Source organism: Myotis nattereri (assembly GCF_964212035.1).
Source record: "Myotis nattereri genome assembly, chromosome: 2".
Classification (NCBI taxonomy): domain Eukaryota; kingdom Metazoa; phylum Chordata; class Mammalia; order Chiroptera; family Vespertilionidae; genus Myotis; species Myotis nattereri.
In genome coordinates, this window is record NC_138076.1 from 120,835,628 (window position 1) to 120,855,141 (window position 19,514).

The 19,514-nt window shown below is 40.1% G+C and overlaps 1 protein-coding gene across 1 annotated transcript in view; it reads right to left on the reverse strand.

Moving 5' to 3' along the window:
- The window catches only part of ERC1 (ELKS/RAB6-interacting/CAST family member 1), a 443,495-nt gene that overhangs the window by 272,162 nt on the left and 151,819 nt on the right, over positions 1 to 19,514 (reverse strand). The window contains exons 8-11 of the mRNA XM_081083645.1: positions 19,331 to 19,498; positions 5,888 to 6,025; positions 3,761 to 3,901; positions 2,437 to 2,577 (exon numbers count right to left, since the gene is read on the reverse strand). Coding sequence (XP_080939771.1) covers positions 2,437 to 2,577; positions 3,761 to 3,901; positions 5,888 to 6,025; positions 19,331 to 19,498 — 588 coding nt within the window. The remainder of the gene's footprint in view (positions 1 to 2,436; positions 2,578 to 3,760; positions 3,902 to 5,887; positions 6,026 to 19,330; positions 19,499 to 19,514) is intronic.

Consider the following 19,514-nt stretch of genomic DNA (forward strand, 5'->3'; position numbering starts at 1 on the left):
ATCATTTTGTTTAAGAAATACAAATATGCTAAGAGAAGAAAGAAATAAAATCATATAAAATGTTCAATTAAAACAGACAAGGCAGAAAAGACATGAAAAAAGACATGAAGAACAAACAAAACAGAGGCTGGACAGTGTGGTTCAGTGGCTGAGCATCAACTATGATGCAGCAAGTCATAGTTTGATTCCCGGTCAGGGCACATGCCCAGGTTACAGCTCGATCCCCAGTAGGGGGCATACAGAAGGCAGCCAATCAATGATTCTCTCTCATCATTGATGTTTCTATCTTTCTCTCCTTCTCCCTTCCTCTTTGAAATCAATAAAAATATTTTTTTAAAAAAAACAAACAACAAAATAAATAGAAAACTACAATAGCAATCTCCTTCTTGAAGTAGGGCATTGTGGAAGCAGTATAATAGGGAAGCATCAGTAATTAATTAAAATAAAAAAGGAGCACTCATCCAGAATGAATCAAGAGAAAATATGAAGTGAAAATGGCCATGGGCAGAAAAACAGATAATAAGTCGCAGTTGGCAAAAGCCATCAACTTCTTTCACCCAAAAATAACTTTTTTTCATGAACCTAAATATTAACTCTAAAATATCAGAGATCATATAAATGACCAGCTGTAGAATCATCATGATAAAAGATTAAAGATAAAGAAATAACCCTATCGGGTTTAGCTCAGAGGCTGGAGCATCAGCCTTCAGACCAAAGGGTTGCTGGTTTGATTCCCCTTCAAGGGTATGTACCTGAGTTGCAGGTTCCATCCCTACCCTTGGTCAGGCACATGCAGAAAGCAAGTAATCAACGTGTCTCTCTCATGTCAATGTTTCTCTCTATTTCTCTCCCCCTCCTCCCTCCCTTCCACTCTCTAAAAATCAGTGGAAAAAAATCCTCAGGTGAGGATTAAAATATAATAAAAATAAATAAGTAAATAAATAAACAAACATAAAATGTGGGATTGTCATAAACAGGAAAGTTTGGGATGATAATGAAACATTGTTCTTAATAGTTGCCACTCAGTTTTATTAACCCTAAAGATATCTAACAGCTTTACCTTCAATATTCATATATTAGATTAAAAATTACCTCCACCTTTTCAGTGAGAAAAAAACAACACCAACTATCAAATCTGAATTGGTTATAAACAGAATTCTTAATCTCAAAAAAAAGTACTTTCCTATTTGTGCAAAAGTAACTTTAAGATACTGAATTTTCTTCCTTTCATTAGTTTTAGAATTTAAGTTTACTTTTTGGTATACCCTATATGATGATTCATTATGAAAATATTATGTTGAAAACACCCAATATATGAAAAGATTATAAAACTTGAAATCTCAAGAGTAGGCTGTACCCCCTTTTTCATTAGTAATCATATGAACTGGATACAGCTACTGTAACTGTTCAAAAGTCTGTTTCAGTTCTCATAGAGTTGATAGCTCAGAGATAGTAAGTAGGAAAGTGCTTTGAAAACTATAAAACTGCCATAAAATATTAGAGAGGCAAAAAACAAAGAAATGATATCCTAAATTCACCAGTGTGAGTCACTATCACTGTTAAGTATCTTCTAGAAAACCTAATGCCAATGGAAGAAAAATATCAGATAACTGAGATCATTACATTGTGGCCTTATATTTCATCCATAAGGAAGCTGCATATTTTAATTTTCTTCTGAACTGTCAATTTTCTAAGAGCTTGTGGATTCTTAGGAGTAAAATAAAACAGGGTAAGAATCCTATATAATAAAAGAGCTAATACGCAAATGGTCATCACACCCTCGCCGGGGCCAGGGGACCGGAGGCCGTGCCCCCTGCCCAGCACCAGGCCAGGGGATCTGAGGCCACGCTTCCCCCCCTCCCCCCCCCGCCCAGCAGGGATTGACGGGGTACCTGAGGTCGTGCCCCCCACCCCAGCTGGGGGACCTGAGGCCACACCCCCCACCCAGCGGGGCTTGACAGGGGACCTGAGGCTGCGCCCCTCGCCCAGCAGGGCTTGACGGGGGACCTGAGGCTGCGCTCCCCACCCTGAGGGGCTTGACGGGGGTGGGGCTGGCCAGGTCTGGGTCTCGCATGATTCTGAGGCACGCGCAGTGGGCAGGGACTTGACTCTGAGTCTCGCAGTGTGCCCCAGACTCTGACAGGAGGGAGATTTTCATATACATTTTACTAATTTTCTTTCATCTCTGACACTTCTATTATAGACAAAGGGCAAGTAGCAATATTAAAATATTTCCTCTAATTAATTCCCTTTTAATGTGCACGAATTTTGTGCACCAGGCCACTAGTTCAAAGATAATTAATCAAGGTATAAATGGCATTTTGAACTTTAGGGGATTATCACTCCACTGGTAAGTTATTACATACGCACATTGTAGAGTTTTCTGCTATGTTCTTATTAAAAGCAATGCCAGAAAATGGAAAATTTTTCTTGAACCTTTTTCAACTGTGATTCCATTTTCAGACATTCCTCCTTCTTCTGTTCCAAAGCAATCTCTAGTGTCTTTAGGCGTGAGTCCTTTTTCAGTCCTGAGGAAGCCAGGGAAGAAGCATGCTCTTTCAGATCCAAGAGTGAAGCCTAAAGAAAGCAGCACACATCTAGAATAAATATTAACTATAAATAAAATGGAGATTTAAATTTTTAAATTTATATCCTTGGCGGCTGGCTGGTAGTTTCTTTCTGTTATCATACAGTGACATATTTCTATTTCAAGAACATGAAATATAAAACAATATTCACTTTCCCTAGCCGGTTTGGCTTAGAAGATAGAGCATCAGCCCAGGTCCTGGGTTTAATTCCGGTGAAGGATACAGACACGGTTGCAGGCTTGATCCCTGGCCCTGGTCAGGGAGCGTGTGCGGAGGCAACCAATTGATGTGTCTTTCTCACATCAATATTTCTCTCTCTCTCTGCCTCTCCCTCTCTCTGCCACTCTCTAAAATCAATGGAAAAATATCCTCAGATGAGAATTAATAACAACAAAAACAACAACAAAAAATTCACTTTAACATTCAAGTCCTAACTAAAATAAGATGAATTCCCAAGAAATACCAATTGAATAATGTTCTAATGAGTTCAATGAATACATATCCATTCCCACAGAATAAATGGAAGTAGATCAAGCTATGTGAATGTAAGTAGTCAACCTCAGTAGTTACACTGACTTAAATATAAAATACGTTTCCCTTTTAGAAGAAAAATTCTACTAGAAACTTAAATTTCCATAAATTTTCTTAAAAATTTTAGAAAGAAAATCCTGAGGGTGTTCCTAAATCTCATGCATTATTACCTGAAGAGAAGGCATTAGCCAGTTTTGCTATTTATGTCACATTAACAGGATTCTCCAAAAACAAAAGTAGATTAAGTCAACATTTAACATTTCTTTGCCAATGGTAAGAGTTGTTGTAAATAAATTATTCTCCTTTTGCATATTCCTTTCATCTATCACCTTTCTTACCATTAGCACAATATTGCTCCAAATGTAACTGGGCTTCCGTTATTTTAGGATCTTTAAAAATGTCACTAACAAGTAAGAAATCAATTCCTACACTGAAAGAGATAAGACATAGGAATTAAATGATCCAATCTACTAGGTCTCTGCAAAGCTTCCTTAAATATACCCAAAGGCCTCCCCAAAAGGCCTGCTATAGAATATTAAGAAAATCATCCAAACACTTTTTTATATGTATTAACACCAACAGCATATACACACAATGCACTGACTAAGCAAACCCAATAATTCCATTTTGGTGATCTTAACCTCTTTTTCTGAGAGGTCGCCTTGCAATAGGCTGACTTTTTCTTTCAAGTCTTTAAGATCTTTTTTGTAGTTATCAATTTCCTCTTGCTTCTCTCGCTCATCTCTGTCTCGCTGCTCCTTTAAGCGTTCGATTGTCCGCTCCTGGTGAGAGAGCACATCAATACATGAGAAAATTCCTTTCATACTTTTATCATATGACCATAATTCAACTCTTATCAGATAAAATTTCACACTTCCATCCCTCACTCAAAAGACAGTGATAAATTGTCAATAATTTACTTTGTAAAAAATTCATCCTTCCTACCTACCTTGCTATAACGAAGATCTGGCTTTGTTATTTTGATTCCCTTGGGTTTCTTTTCACATAATGTCAACTAGTATTAGATATCCCTAATGTATGTATTCTTTTAGAATAATTCCCTTTATTTAACTCCCAAATATATGTTGCCTACAAGGCAATGGAAACAACTCACAATTCAAATACCAAAAAAAAGGGGGGGAGGCGAGAGGTTGGGGAGTTTATACGTTGAGTTTAAAACATAAAAAGGATAAAGAAAAGAGAAGCCATTAAAATTTTTTGACAACAGATACTCAGGAAGTTTGAAGTTAAGTAATTAAAGCATATCTCTGAGTATTATTTACCAGTATATTCAGGAATCAAGCCTTGGTTCCTGGAAGGCAATTTGAAACATTGTGAGTCTAAGAGGCTTAAGGAGAGGCTCCATATCTAGGGAGAAGAGGCTTAAGGAACAGTGACCCTATTCCTTTAAAAATATCCAGTTAAGCCCAGCCAATGTGGCTCAGTGGATGAGTGTTGACCTATGAACCAGGAGTTCACAGTTCAGTTCCAGTCACGACACATCCCTGGGTTGCAGGCTCGATCCCCAGTAGAGGGCATGCAGGAGGCAAGCCGATCAATTATTCTCTCTCATCATTGATATTTCTATCTCTCTCTCCCTCTCCCTTCCTCTCTGAAATAAAAAAAAATATATATTTTTTAATTAAAAATACCCAGTTAAAATGTCCCACTAAGAGTCCTTAAACATCCTTCATTACCACTCACGTTGGGCTACTTTTTTTTTTTTTATTTAGTCAACCATTACTGAAAACATTGGTTTGTTCATAAAGGCAAAATGAAGTAGCAAGGCCAAAACTAGAAAAAGAACAAACACATTCATTGTATTAATAATTGAAACCCACAAATATATTAGGTACCAATGCAACATAATAAAGGAGAACTAATTATATATTGCTTCCTAATGGTCAGTGTCTGTTATTCCCATATCCCCAAATTCTAGTTGACCATATATAAAAATAACTTTTCTTTTTCTTCACAAGATCGTAAATAGAGCCCTAGCTGGTTTGGCTCAGTGGATATAGAGCATTGGTATATTGACTTAAGGGCACTGGGTTCAATTCTGGTCAAGGACACATACCACGGTTGCAGATTCGATTCCCTCCACACACCCTGGGTGGGGCACATGTAGGAAGCAACTAATAGATGTCTCTCACATGGATGTTTCTCTCTCTTTGTCTCTCCCCCTCTCTTCCACTCTCTCTAAAAAATCAATGGAAAATATCCTCAGGCCCTACCTGGTTTGGCTCAGAGGATAGAGTGTTGGCCTGTGGATTGAAGAGTCCGGGTTCAATTCCAGTCAGGGCACATGCCCAGGCTGCAGCTCAATCCACAGAGTGAGGCAGTCGATCAATGATTTTCTCTCATCATTGATGTTTCTACCTCTCTCTCTCTCCCCCTTCCTCTCTAAAATCAATAAAAATATTTTTAAAAAAATATATATCCATGGGTAAAGATTAACAAAATAAACAAACAAAACCAAAAATAAAGATCATAAATGGGGAACATATGGCTAATTCTAGAAACTTCAACCACTGCCCTGTAGTGTAGCATCCATCTTGCCTAGGGACAAATACTTAAAATGCAATAATGAAATAGATTTCTTTTCCCTTATACTATGTATGTCAGAACAGTTCAGGGAGCTCTTTTCCCTTTTGCCCAAAGGGATTTCTTCAGTATTCTATATCCAAGTCTCATCACTAGAAAAAAATATTAGATTAATGAGAAAGCAGAAGAAATGTGTCTGTGAACAGTCTGGACCAATCACTCACTTTCTCTGCCAGGGCCTCCTCCAAAGTTGTCAAGGCAGTATCAGTGTTGGTGGTATCAGCCTGCAAGGATTTGACTCGTTCTTTCAAGCTGCTCATCTGCTTTTCCTTATCTCTAAGTTGCTCTTGAAGATTTTCAATCTGAGTGTACATATATATTTAAGGAGGAAAAAAGAAATTAAAATAGTCACAACAAGAATAATTTTAAGTTGGAAACAGGTAGATCAGGACTGCTGTGAGTGTGTTGCCTGTAGAAATAATTTAATCCTAAAGATTTCAGAACTGCAAGCAAAACTTTAAACCCAGAATTTATAGCCAGAATAGAGAAAAGATACACATACACATATACATGAATCTCTAAAGAAATAAAGTAACAAGGGAGAAAAGACCTATCATAGAGAGATGTGGATAAAGAGAGGAGTTATGGAGAGGAAAGCCATGAGAAACTGGATTACTTCCAAAATGATAGCGTAAATTCCCAGAGGAATGGCTTCACAAATAATAGAGGAAGGACAGAGAATGGAACAGCTAGACAGTAAGAAAAACAAATCAACTGTATAAAGAAAAACTATTTGTGGCTTTTCTATAATTTTTGTTGAATTGATTGCGGTGGCATTGGTTAATAAAATTATACAGGTTTCAGGTATATAATTCTACAGTACATCAACTATATATGGTATTGTGTGTTTACCAAGGAAAAACTATTCTTAACTCATACTGTTAAGTTAGATTTTTATATCATCTTTTATCTAAACATCAATTTAGCATAAGCTCTTTAAGGGCCTGCTTTATTCTGCATAGGGAAAAAAAGAAGTATCTGTCACAGTGATGGCGAACCTTTTGAGCTCGGCGTGTCAGCATTTTGAAAAACCCTAACTTAACTCTGGTGCCGTGTCACATATAGAAATTTTTTGATATCTGCAACTATAATAAAACAAAGACTTATATTTTTGATATTTATTTTATATATTTAAATGCCATTTAACAAAGAAAAATCAACCAAAAAAATGAGTTTGCGTGTCATAGGTTCACCATCACTGGTAGAGTCAATGAGAATTCTTACAAGCAGAACAAATAATAAAAGCAACAAGATTTGGTAAATTTAGAATAGAGTGCCATACATACTGTGAGGCTTGGATTTTTAGTCTTTAACAGAGAAATAAGCATACAGGTAAACCACTGGTAAGCCTGCAATAGGTTCCAGTCTTGTCAATAAAAGTCCATACCATGAAAGAAAAGACCATCACAAATGAAAAGCGTTGGTATTCCTTTAGTTTAATCAGAAACTACTACTGGAATCTCACATGGATTAGTATTTAGTTTGTTATCACAACCACTCAAGAAAATTTTGCCACTTAAAAATCTAGTGCATATTTCATATACATACAGAATGCAATGCCCTGGTGTTTACATGTTTAACCAGATATGCAGGTCATTCCAGTTGCTAAGGTATAAACCTTATATGCACACACAAACAAAAGGATATGGTCATGCTGTTGATTAAAGTGCAGTACAAAAACCATTATTTAAAATGAAATTTCACAGAACCAACTATTATATACAAGAAAACAGAGATTTGTTTTATGAGCTCATCTAATATACAAATAGCCCTTACATGTATAAGAATAACACCCTTCTTTCTCCTCCATCATTACTATCTAAGAAAGAATTTAAATTAAATTGTCAACAATTCTACTTGTATGATTTACATGTAGTCAAACTATTAAAAGAATCCATTATTATTTGCTGGCAAAAACTTTTCCTAATAATGCTCAGGTGCAAAAGCTGCTAAACAAGGTAAAATTCCCATTAACAAGTTCTCCCTAAACTACTTTCTTCTTCAAATACCCAGGTACTTAAACTGATTGACTGTTGTGGGGCTGGAGGGGAGGAAAAAGATGTCTATCCTTGAACTCCTACTTACTTTTAAAGTAGAGGAATAAATACTCCATAGTGAAAGGCACTGACAAAATGCAGAAAGGACAGTGGACACTAAAAATACCTCCTTTGGGTAAGTTGCCTTCAGTGAGGAAGACTTGAAAGAGACATGTATGTGCAAATTAGCTGCATAAGCATGCAACAAATCCAAAAGTTGTTGCGTGTGATGTGTGGGAGAAGTGTGTAGAAAAATATTTTTTCCTTTATCCAGCTTCATGATGGGTAACAGCTGAGCTCTACTGAAAGCTCCTATTACATATCTTCACTTTGCTCATGATTCAAAATTGTGCTTTTTTAATCAAGGATCTCTGGTTTATATGTGTTACTAACCAGCTGGTATATGAATGCTACCACATTATTCTTGCCATTATTCTCTTTTTTTCACTAATCTAATGTTGAGGCTATAAAAGCTGTTACCCTGAAAGTTCAGTATCATATCATTTTAGTATTTATTATGTATTTCAATACAATTTATAGTGGAGATCTTATTCTATACTCTTTAATTATCCACAGGATCTGAAATATATGACTTACAAAATGTTTTGAATACAACAGTCAAAAGAAAAACTGAATCTGTTATCCACATCTAAAAGAGAAACTTGCAAATTGACCGCACCTTTGCTACACCCCAAGCCATGCCCACCAGCCAATCAGAGCGACTATATGCAAATTAACCCAACCAAGATGGCAGCCAGCAGCTACGGAGCTGAAGCAAGCAGGAGGCTTGGTTGCCCCGGCGATGGAGGAAGCCAAACTTCCCTCCTGCCCTGGCCGGCTGTGGCCTCTGCTCAAGGCAACAAAGTTTCAATTATAGAAGATAAATAAATCCCAGATACCTGCTTCCAGCCAGCCTCCACTGGGAGCTTGGGTGGCTGGGGGCTATAGGGACCCCAATGGGGGGCTTGGCCAGCCTGCAAACAGCCATCAGCCCCTCACCCAGGTTGGTCACACCCTCATGGGGTGAGGGTCCCTGCTGGGGGCCTTGGCAGCCTGCACACAGCCATCAGCCACTCACCCAGACTGGCCAGGCACCCCAGCAGGACCTCCCCTACCTGAAGGGGGTGTGGCCAACCTGAAAACAGCAATCAGCCCCTCACCCAGGCTGGCCAGGCACTCCAGCAGGGACCCCCACCCTGAAGGAGGTGTGGCCAGTCTGAAAACAGCCCTCAGCCCCTCACCCAGGCTGGCCAGGCACCACAGCGGGACCCCCACCCTGATCCGGGACCCCCTTCAGGGCAAACCTGCCGGCCCCCACCCATGCACCAGGCATATAATAAAAGGGCAATATGCAAACTGACCCTACCAGCGGAACGACTGGGAATGACTGGTCACTATGACACACACTGACCTTCAGGAGGCAGACGCTCAATGCAGGAGCTGCCCCCTGGTGGTCAGTGCACTCCCACAGGGGGAGCTCTGCTCAGCCACAAGCCAGGCTGCCAGCACAGCAGTGATGGCAGGAGCCTCTCCCACCTCCTCAGCAGTGCTAAGGCTGTCCGACTGCAGCTTAGGCCTGCTCCCCACTGGCAAGTGGACATCCCCCAAGGGCTCTTGGGTTGCCAGAGGGATGTCTGACTGCCAGCGTAAGCCCAACCCCCCAGGGAGCAGGCCTAAGCCAGCAGGTGGACATCCCCTGAGGGGTCCCAGTCTGCGAGAGGGCACAGGTCGGGCTGAGTGACCCCCCCCCCCCCCCGCGATTGCACAAATTTTTGTGCACTGGGCCTCTAGTCCTATATAATCCTATATAATAAAGAGCTAATATGCAAATGGTCATCACACCATCACGCTGTCATGCTGTAACAGCTCAGACATTCAACACTGGGGAGAGAGGAATGGGGACCAGCCAGGCACAAATGAGCTTGCGAAAGAGGAATGGGGACCAACCAGGCACAAATGAGATCATGAGAGAGGTTGGGGACCAGCCAGGCTGTGGCCTGGGAGAGGGACAAGCCGCCTGCCCTGCAGTCCCAGGCGCTAGCAGCTGCACCTGCGCCTGCGGCCCAGGAGAGGGACAAGCCACCCATCCCGTGGTCCCGGGTGCCAGTTCCTGCGGCCTGGGCAAAGCCGCCTGCCCACAGTCCCCTGCAGCTGCAGCCAGCCCAAGTGCAGCTGGCTTGGGTCCTGGGTGCCTGTAGCCGGCCAGAGGGAAGGAACCCTGGGTCCTGGGTGCCGACGACTGGCTGGAGGAGGGAATTCTGGGTCCCAAGTGCAGGGTGAGGCAGAGGCAGTTACGGGTGATCAGGCCATCATGGGAGCAGTTAGGGGCAATCAGGCCAGTAGGGGAGCAGATAGGGCAATCAGGCAGGCAGGAAGAGGTGGTTAGGGGCAAACAGGCAGGCAGAGGTGGTTAGGGGCAATCAGTCAGGCAGGCAGAGGGGTTAGGGGCAATCAGGCAGGCAGGCAGGCAAGGGGTTAGGAGTCAGCAGTCTCGGATTGCGAGAGGCAGTCAGATATTCCCTGAGGGGTCCCAGATTGGAGAGGGTGCTGGCCGGGCTGAGGGACCCCTTTCCATGTACAAATTTCATGCACAGGGGCCTCTAGTACTTGAATAATAACAATAAAGATGATTGTTTGGAATCATATTAAGTGTAAATAATACTCCTTTAAATATGCTCAGAATATCTACCCAAAAAAAACACACAAAAAACCAAAAACCCACAACTCTCCATTTTGTAGAAACAAAACCCCTAAAATACCAACATGATACCAATAATGACAAGAATAATAATAATAATGGTGGTGGTAAGGAGGAGGTAGTGATGATAACAAGGACCACTAACACACACAAAAAGAGAGAGTAGTATGTTATGTGGCAGACACTGTTGTAAGAACTTTATATATAAACTAAGCATCACCACAAAACTATGAAGTAACTACTAACCAATCTAGCTACAGAAACCTACTCTTAATCACTATGCTATAAATAATATTTTATTATGAAAAAAAAAGAAAAAACCAGTCACACAAAGATGACTCAAGCATCTTCCCATAAACTATTTATTATTATTAAAGAGCATTTATTAATAAACACAGTATCTTATTCCTATGGTTATTTATATTAAAATGTTATTACTACCCTAGCTGGTTTGGCTCAATGGATAGAACATCAGCCCGAGGACTGGAGGGTCCCAGGTTCGATTCCAGGCAAGGGCACATACTTCAGTTGCAGGCTCCAGCCCTAGTCAGGGCGCGTGCAGGAGGCAACCAATCAATACATATCTCTCACTTCGATGTTTCTCTCTCTGTCTGTCTCTCACCCACCCTCCCACTCTCTCTAAAAATCAAATTGTTAATCCTTGGCTGAGGATTAACAAAAAAAATAAAAATTAAGTTAAATAAATGTTATTCCCTTCTAAAGCCAAGAATAAGGGGTGGAGGTACAAAACCACTGCAAATGCAAAAGTACATCTTCCATGGGAGGAACATATATCTAAACACAATATACACTAAAATGGCAGACAGAGCCAAAGATACCTGATATTAGGATTCCAGCATCACATTATTAAAATAGTCTGTACAGCCTGACTTCAAGGGCTAGAAGCCAGTTTACTCATATACATGGAATAAGGAGCACTTGACAATAAAACAGCTAAAAAGCTTTTCTTCTTTTACTTAAATAACTTATTTTTAATAATATTGAAAATTAATAAAATTATTGCATAAAATGATATATTTTACCATTCTATATGCTTTTTTCTACTTTATGTATACCCTCTCTGATACAGAAAAAATAATGCACTAAGTACCTATTAGCATGTATTTAACTTCTACATGAGTTATGTTTTGTAGAGACTGAAGGAATTGGTGTTTATTCTATATATCTGTGTCCATGATGATAAATGAGGGGGAGGATCCACCGGGTTTATACATACACTTTATTACCATAGAGAAGAACTAACAATAAAGACTTCAAGAAAGAGCCCGGCCAGTGTGGCTCAGTGGCTGATTACTGACCCATGATCCAGAAGATCATAGTTCAATTCCCAGTCAGGGCACATGCACAGGTTGCAAGCTCGATCCCCAGTAGGGGATGTGCTGGAGGCAGCCGATCAATGATTCTCTCTCATCATTGATGTGTCTATCTCTCGCTCCCTCTCCCTTCTTCTCTCTGAAATCAATAAAAAATATTTACAAAAAAAAAAAGAATTCAAGAAGGACATATTTTTAAAATAACCATTTAGAGAGAGAAGAATTCAAGGAGGACATATTTTTTAAATAATCATTTAGAGAAAGAAGACATTTATCTTAAAATGACCGCTCTAGTCATAATATAGTTCAGTTAAATGGATTGAAAAGAAAGTAGAAATAACATAATTATTGTACTTTGGGTTTTCTTTTCCTCATACAATTTTTATTTTACAAATAAAGAGAAAAACAAATAGAACCAGAGGAAGACTAATGGCAAATTCATGCTACATGTGAATTAATCAAATCTGCATATCAATTCCACACTGGCACAGATTTCTTGACATCTTTGGGTTTGGTTTTTATTAGCATTGCCTGCTGTCAAAAACTACCATGTTTTATGTGAGTGATTTATTCCTCATAGTAAAGTGGAACTGATTCCTCTGCCTTTGAGGCCCTAATCACTGAAGATAAATGAGACTTCCTTGGGGGTACAGTTCTAAGGACAAGAAATCTCTAGCAGCACAATTCACCATAGCTAAGATCTGGAAACAGCCTAAGTGCCCATCAGTAGATGAATGGATTAGAAAACTGTGGTACATCTACACGATGGAATACTATGCGGCTCTAAAAAGGAAGGAACTCTTACCATTTGCAACGGCATGGATGGAACTGGAGAGCACTATGCTAAGTGAAATAAGCCAGTCAATGAAGGAAAAATACCACATGATCTCACTCATTCATGGATAATAGAGACCATTATAAACTTTTGAATAATAATAGATACTGAGGCAGAGCTGCCTCAAACAGATTGTCAAACTGCAGCGGGAAGGCCAAGGAGGGTTGGGGTACAGGGGGTAGGGGGGCAAGAGATCAACCAAAGGACTTGTATGCATGCATATAAGCATAACCAATGGACATAAGACAGTGGGGGATAGGGGAGGCTAGGGGACTGTCTAGGGCGGGGGGGGGGGCGAAATGGACACATATGTAATACCCTTTGTATTACTTTATGCAATAAAAAAAATTTAAAAAAAAGAAATCTCAAAACACTTCTTACAATCACCTGGCTACTTTAAACATCATTTGAGGGAAAGAATTTTTTGATGATGCCTCCACAGTTGTTCTAAGCAGCCATCAGCATCAAATTTATTGTGTGAAGCAAGTTATTCCCCAAGGTTCTGACCTTTTGTTGTCTCGGTTAATAATACCTTTCAGTATCAGTGTGGATAAACTAACCAGCTGGCACAGAGAGATGTACAGGAATTAGTAGAATCTAAAAAGGAAAAATTCCCTAAGTCCCCTAATGTCTAAGCAATTGTTTGTTTACCACTCTACACTCTGGGGAAATGTAAGAATAAGGCACAATTATAATTTTTTAAAATGAGCAGGTTTTGCCCAGACTATTTACAGGGTGGGGCAAAAGTAAGTTTACAGTTGTTCATATGGAAAATAATGCAATTAATAAAAATCTATAATAAATGCATAATATGCTAATCAGAGCGGACGTCCTTCTGGACAACCTTTCAGATGAAGCCCGGGCTGCAAGGGAAGTCCGGGTCCTGTGTGCCTGCTGGCAGCCAGATAGAAGCCCAGGTCCCTGTCGGCAGCCGGAGGGAAGCTCACGTCCTGGGTGCCTGCTGGCAGCCAGAAAGAAGCCCAGGTCCCTGCCGGCAGCCGGAGGGAAGCCCAGGTCCCAGGTGCCAGAGAGATGCTGGTGCCAGCAGCCAGGGGAATTTCATGCATTGGGCCTCTAGTACAAGAAAAACTCTGTGCCCTGGCCAGAGTGGCTTAGTTGGTTGGAGCATCCTCCCGTGCACTGGAAGGTCATGGGTTCGATTCCTGGTTTCAGGTTCAATCCTCGGTCAGGGTGCATGTAGGAAGCAACCGATCAATGTATAGCTCTCACATTGATTTTTCTTTCTCTCTCTCTCTCTCTCTCTCTCTCTCTCTCTCTCTCTCTCTCTTTCTCTCTCTCCCTTTCTCTCTCTTCCCTCTTTCCTCCCTCCCTTCCACTCCTCTAAAAATCAATGGAAAAAATATTCTCAGGTGAGGGTTAATAACAACAAAAAAGTAATACTTTTAATAATAAAGATAAATAAAAATAAACTTCATCAGAGTACTACTATATTTTATTTTAAAAACTGTTCAAATTGAACTCTAGCCGGAACCGGTTTGGCTCAGTGGATAGAGCATCGGCCTGCGGACTGAGAGGTCCCAGGTTCGATTCCGGTCGGGGGCATGTACCTGGGTTGCGGGCATATCCCCAGTGGGAGATGTGCAGGAGGCAGCTGATCGATGATTCTCTCTCATCGATGTTTCTAACTCTCTATCTCTCTCCCTTCCTCTCTGTAAAAAATCAATAAAAATATATTTAAAAAAAAAAAAAAATTGAACTCTACAGGAAATGCAGGTATTTAGGAAAATACATTCATAGTGAACCGCTCCAGCAGATTTTATTAATTGCTAGAAGGAAAGTAAGTTCCTTAACAAGACTTGCTCATGGGACAGATAATGGATCTAGGCACCTCTTATATTAAAACTAGAGGCCTGGTGCACGAAACTCGTGCACGGGAACGGTCCCTAGGCTTGGCCAGCAATCGAAGCACAAGTGTCTGGTGTGGAAGGGCAGGTTCCAGCTGACCTCTGAGCCCTGGGCAGCACCTGGGCCCCTGGGCCCTTGTGCACCCCCCTCCACTTAGAACTACAAAACATCAATAACAGAAATTAAAGACAACATAAGTTTAAAGACATCCTGTGACAACTGAAAGACTTGATATTGTTAAGATGGCAATATTCCCCAAACTGATAAGCGGATTCAATTCAATACCCCTAACAAAATTCTAAAGCCTTTTTTACAGAAATGGACACAGTGATCTCAAAATTCATATGGAATTACAAGGGACCCCCAAAAAGCCAAAACAATCTTGAAAAGAAACGGAAGGTAAAGGATTCACAGTTCCCATTATCAATACCTACTACAAAGCTACAGTAATCAAGACAGTGTGGGATGGCACATGGATAGATATATGTATCAATAGAATAGAATCTAGAGTTCAGAAATTAACATGTCTATGGTCAACTGATTTTCAGCAAATGTCCCAAGACAACTCAATGGGGGAAAGAAGAGTCTTTTCAACAAATGCTGATGGGACAACTGAATATCCACATGCAAAATAATGAAGTTGGATTCCTACGCTACTCTATATACAAAAATTAAATTGGAATGGATCAAAGACCTCAATGTAAAAGCTAACACTATAAAACTCATAGATGAAAATGTAGGACAAAATCTTCATGACCTTAAATTAGACAATATTTTCTTAGATATAACACCAAAAGCATAAGCAAAAAAGAAAAAACAAGATAAATTAGATTCATCAAAATGTAAAACTTGCGTGCATAAAAAGATATCAAGGAAAAGAAAAGGTAACCCACAAAATGGGAGAATATTTGAAAATCGCATATCTGATATGTTGGAGCCTGCACAATATACAAAGACTTTCGAGAAGTCAACAATAAAAAGACAAATAACTCAATTTGAAAATGGGAAAAGATTTGAAAAGGCATTTTTCCAAAGAAGATATGCAAATGGTCAACAAGCACATGAAAAGATGTTCAACATCTTTAGTCACTATGGAAATGCAAATTAAAACCACAATAAGAGCCCTGGCTAATTTGATTCAGTGGTTAGAGCACTGGCTCACCAACCAAAGGGTCATGGGTTCGATTCCCGGTCAAGGGTATGTACTTCAGTTGTGGGGTCGATCCCCAACCCCAATTGGGGTGCGTGCAGGAGGCAACCAATCCAGGTGTCTTCTCACATCAATATTTTTCTTTCTCTCTCCACCCCCCTTCCATTACTTCCACTCTGTCTGAAAATTAGTGGAAAAAATATCCTCAGGTGAGGATTTAAAAAAACCACAATAAGATACCAATACATACTCATCAGAATGGCTATTTAAAAAAAAAAAAACAAGTATTGGCAAGAATGTAAAATTATGTAGCTGCTTTAGAAAGTTTGGCAGTTCCTTATAAAGTTAAACATGAATTAACATCAATTCCATTCCTAGATATATATCCAAGAGAAACAAAAAGATATATTCAAACAAAACCCTGTGCTTGAACATTCATAGAATCATTATTCATAATATCTAAAAAGTGGAAACAACACAAATTTCTATGCACGGATGAATAAACAAGGCTTTTCAAATCAGAAGAAAAAACAGTAGAGTATTTAGTAAATGTTATAAAAACACTGGCTGGCCACATATAAAAACGAAATTCGTGCACAGGGGAGGGGGTCCCCTCAGCCCAGCCTGCACCCTCTCCAATCTGGGACCCTCAGGTGATGTCCCTCTAACAATCCTGGACCCTCGCTCCTAATCGCTTACCTTCCTGCCTGTCTGATTGCCCCTAACTGCCCCCACCCCACCGCCGGCCAGATCACCCCTCACTGTCTCTACATGCCGGCCTGATCACCCCTAACTGCCCCCCCTGATGGCCTGGTTGCCCCTAACTGCCCGCTGCTGCCGTCCAGGTTGCCCCCAACTGCCCCCCCTGCTGGCCTGTTCGCCCCCAACTGCCCTCCCTACCGGGCTGGTTACCCCTCACAGCCCCCACATCGACCTGGTCGCCCCACGCAGCCTGCTGTTCAGTCATTTGGTCGTCCCTCACTAACCCCCCTGCCGACTCCCACGTGGGGAGGGGGAAGAGTCCCTCTGAGCCCCTTTTCCTATGGTTTGTAAAGGCTGCAGATCTCTGTGCCTTGATATCCCCTCTGATTGGTCACTATTCCCCTTTGATTTGGTCCCTATAGCAACTCCAGAGCTCAAGTTTCACATGAAGTACATGAGGTTCCCTCCTTCTTCTCCCTTATTCTTCTCCTATTCCATCTTCCTTCCTTTATTTTGTAAATATGTACCTTTGCTACACCCAGCTCCCTTATCATATGGAAATGTAACTCTGTAGTCCGGTGCTACAGAAATTTATTGAGAAATAAATAAGTTTCCACCTTTTACGATACCACCTTTCATCTGTGGTTTCATTCTTTGACTCCACTGGACAAGAGCCTGGGAAGTCATCCTACCCAGGGAATACCGCGGTTCCAGTCCAAATTTCCCATTTCAATTTCATTAAGGGATCACAAAGAATTGTTAACAACAGTAACATCTCTAAAAGTTGCACTGAGAAGGTCAAATGAGGAGGAGAAAGACTTTCGTTTCATTTGTTTTTGTAACTCTTAATTTTTTTTTACCTTGAACATATATTATTTTCATGATTTTAAAATTAAGTATTTTTTTCAAACCACACTGTCATTTCTTAGTACTTTTTTAAAAATTGAGGTATAATTAACATGTAATGTTAGTTTCAGATGTATAATATAATGATTCAATATTTGTATTCACTGTGAAATGATCACCATAAAGTCTAGTTAACATGAATTACCACATACAGTTACAGAAATGTTTTTTCTTGTGATAAAAACTTTTAAGATCAACTCTCAGCAATTTTGAAATACGCAATACAATATTATTAATTACAGTCACCACACTATACATTATATCCCCATTACTTATTTCTTTTATAAATGAAAGTCTGCACACCCTTTGATCCCTTTCTGAATGCCTTAAAAGAAATATTTATCTAGATTTTAAAAGTTGGGTACATTTATATTTCAAATACATTAGTGGATCTATACATTAAATCACACAAATTTCAGAAGTCAAACTTTTAGAAAAGTTCTAAAACTCTCTTCCCAAACAAAGATCAAAATTATTTTTTCTATTAGAAAATATCTACTGGCATACTAGAAGTCAGTAGCAAAGTTATAGCCAACAGTCTAGAGCAGTGGTTCTCAACCTTCCTAATGCTGCAACCCTTTAATACAGTTCCTCATGTTGTGGTGATCCCCAATTTCATTGTTACAAATTGAACATAATTAAAGCATAGTGATTAATCACAAAAACAATATGTAATTATGTATGTGTTTTCCAATGGTCTTAGGCGACCCCTGTGAAAGGGTCGTTCGACCCACAGGTTGAGAACCGCTGGTCTAGAGTGAGAATAACACAGGGCTTGACAGCAAGCTAAAACTCAAGTTGTATAACATGTTTTGCAATGCTAAAGTGTTTCAAATTCACCAGTTAAGAAGCAATATAGGAAAGTAACAATGATTAAGGTAAAAAGAAATTAAGGTAAAAAAAAAAAATTCTTCCTTTCCTTGACACACGTACACTATGTTTTTTTAAATTTGTTTATTGGTGAAAGTTTTACAAAATGTCCTTCTTTTCCCCCACTGATCCCTTTTCCCTTGCTTCTGCCCACCGCCTCCCCACACTATATGTTAGTTATAGTGGCATCTTTGCTATTCAAAATTATAGTAGTATTAATCATATTGACCAAGTTGCAAGCATTCCAAGTCCATATAAATACTAATTCATGTCATGCCGGAAGCCGGTCCATCCTTGCTGTTTGACACAGTCGCTGCAGGGAAGAGACATCTACACAGCATATGTTTCGAGGGACCTAGCGTATATGGCATACTGTTCTTAATATGTTTGCTCACCTTCTTGGCGCTATGTGTTTTGACCAAGGTCACCTCTCCGAGAAAGGTTGTTTCCCCAGGTAGGGATTTTTCCCTGAAGTTAGGGAGGGAATAAAACCCCTTAACTAAATGCCAGGTGGGTAGTTAATCACTTTAACTACAAACAATCACCTTTAAGCTACATAATCTTTACTCCCTGGAATGGAGATAAGAAACGCCCTAACCTTTGGAATAGAAATTGACAGGATTAAAATCAACTGGTGTAAATACAGATGTAACAAGACAATAAAAGACAGAACCTGGCGACAGAACCTGGAGAACCTAGAGAACCTGGCTGGAGAACCTAGCGAGAGAACATGGCTACAGAACTTGGCTGGAGATCCTAGACAGAACTTGGCTGGAGATCCTGGCTAGAGATCCTGGCTAGGCTGCTGATCAACTGAACGCTGTCTCCGTGTCATTCCTTCTTCGCCGACTCAGTCCAAACCTTTGGGGACCCCTGGACCTGCTGGGGTTGGACCCCAGCAATGTCATTACAGTTCCAATACAGAAGAAGCAGAAGAATGTCAAAGTAAACACTTTGGCAAATTACAAGGCACTTTTCAGAAATAATAGCATGCAAACTACTACTGACGACATTAATACTGTTTACTTAAAAATTTTAAAAACTGAATATGCAGAGCAGTTCTAACAATTTACCTATTGCAACAACAGTTTCAATTACTAACCACAAATATATAAACAGAGGAATGAGAAATTTTGACAACATTTAGATATAACTCAGTGGTATGTATACATGATATATACGAGATGAACTCAGAACACCTGCAGCTTACCTTCTTCTGAAGAACATTAACCTTCCGCTCCTTCACATCCAGCATGTCCTTGAGGTCATGTATCTCTCCAGCTTGTGTTCCTTTCTCCTCAGCCATATCTTGAATTTGTTTTGTCTTCTTATTCAGCATGGTTTCCTTCTCTTCCAAACGCAATCGGAGAGCATCCACCTAAGAATGTATCACT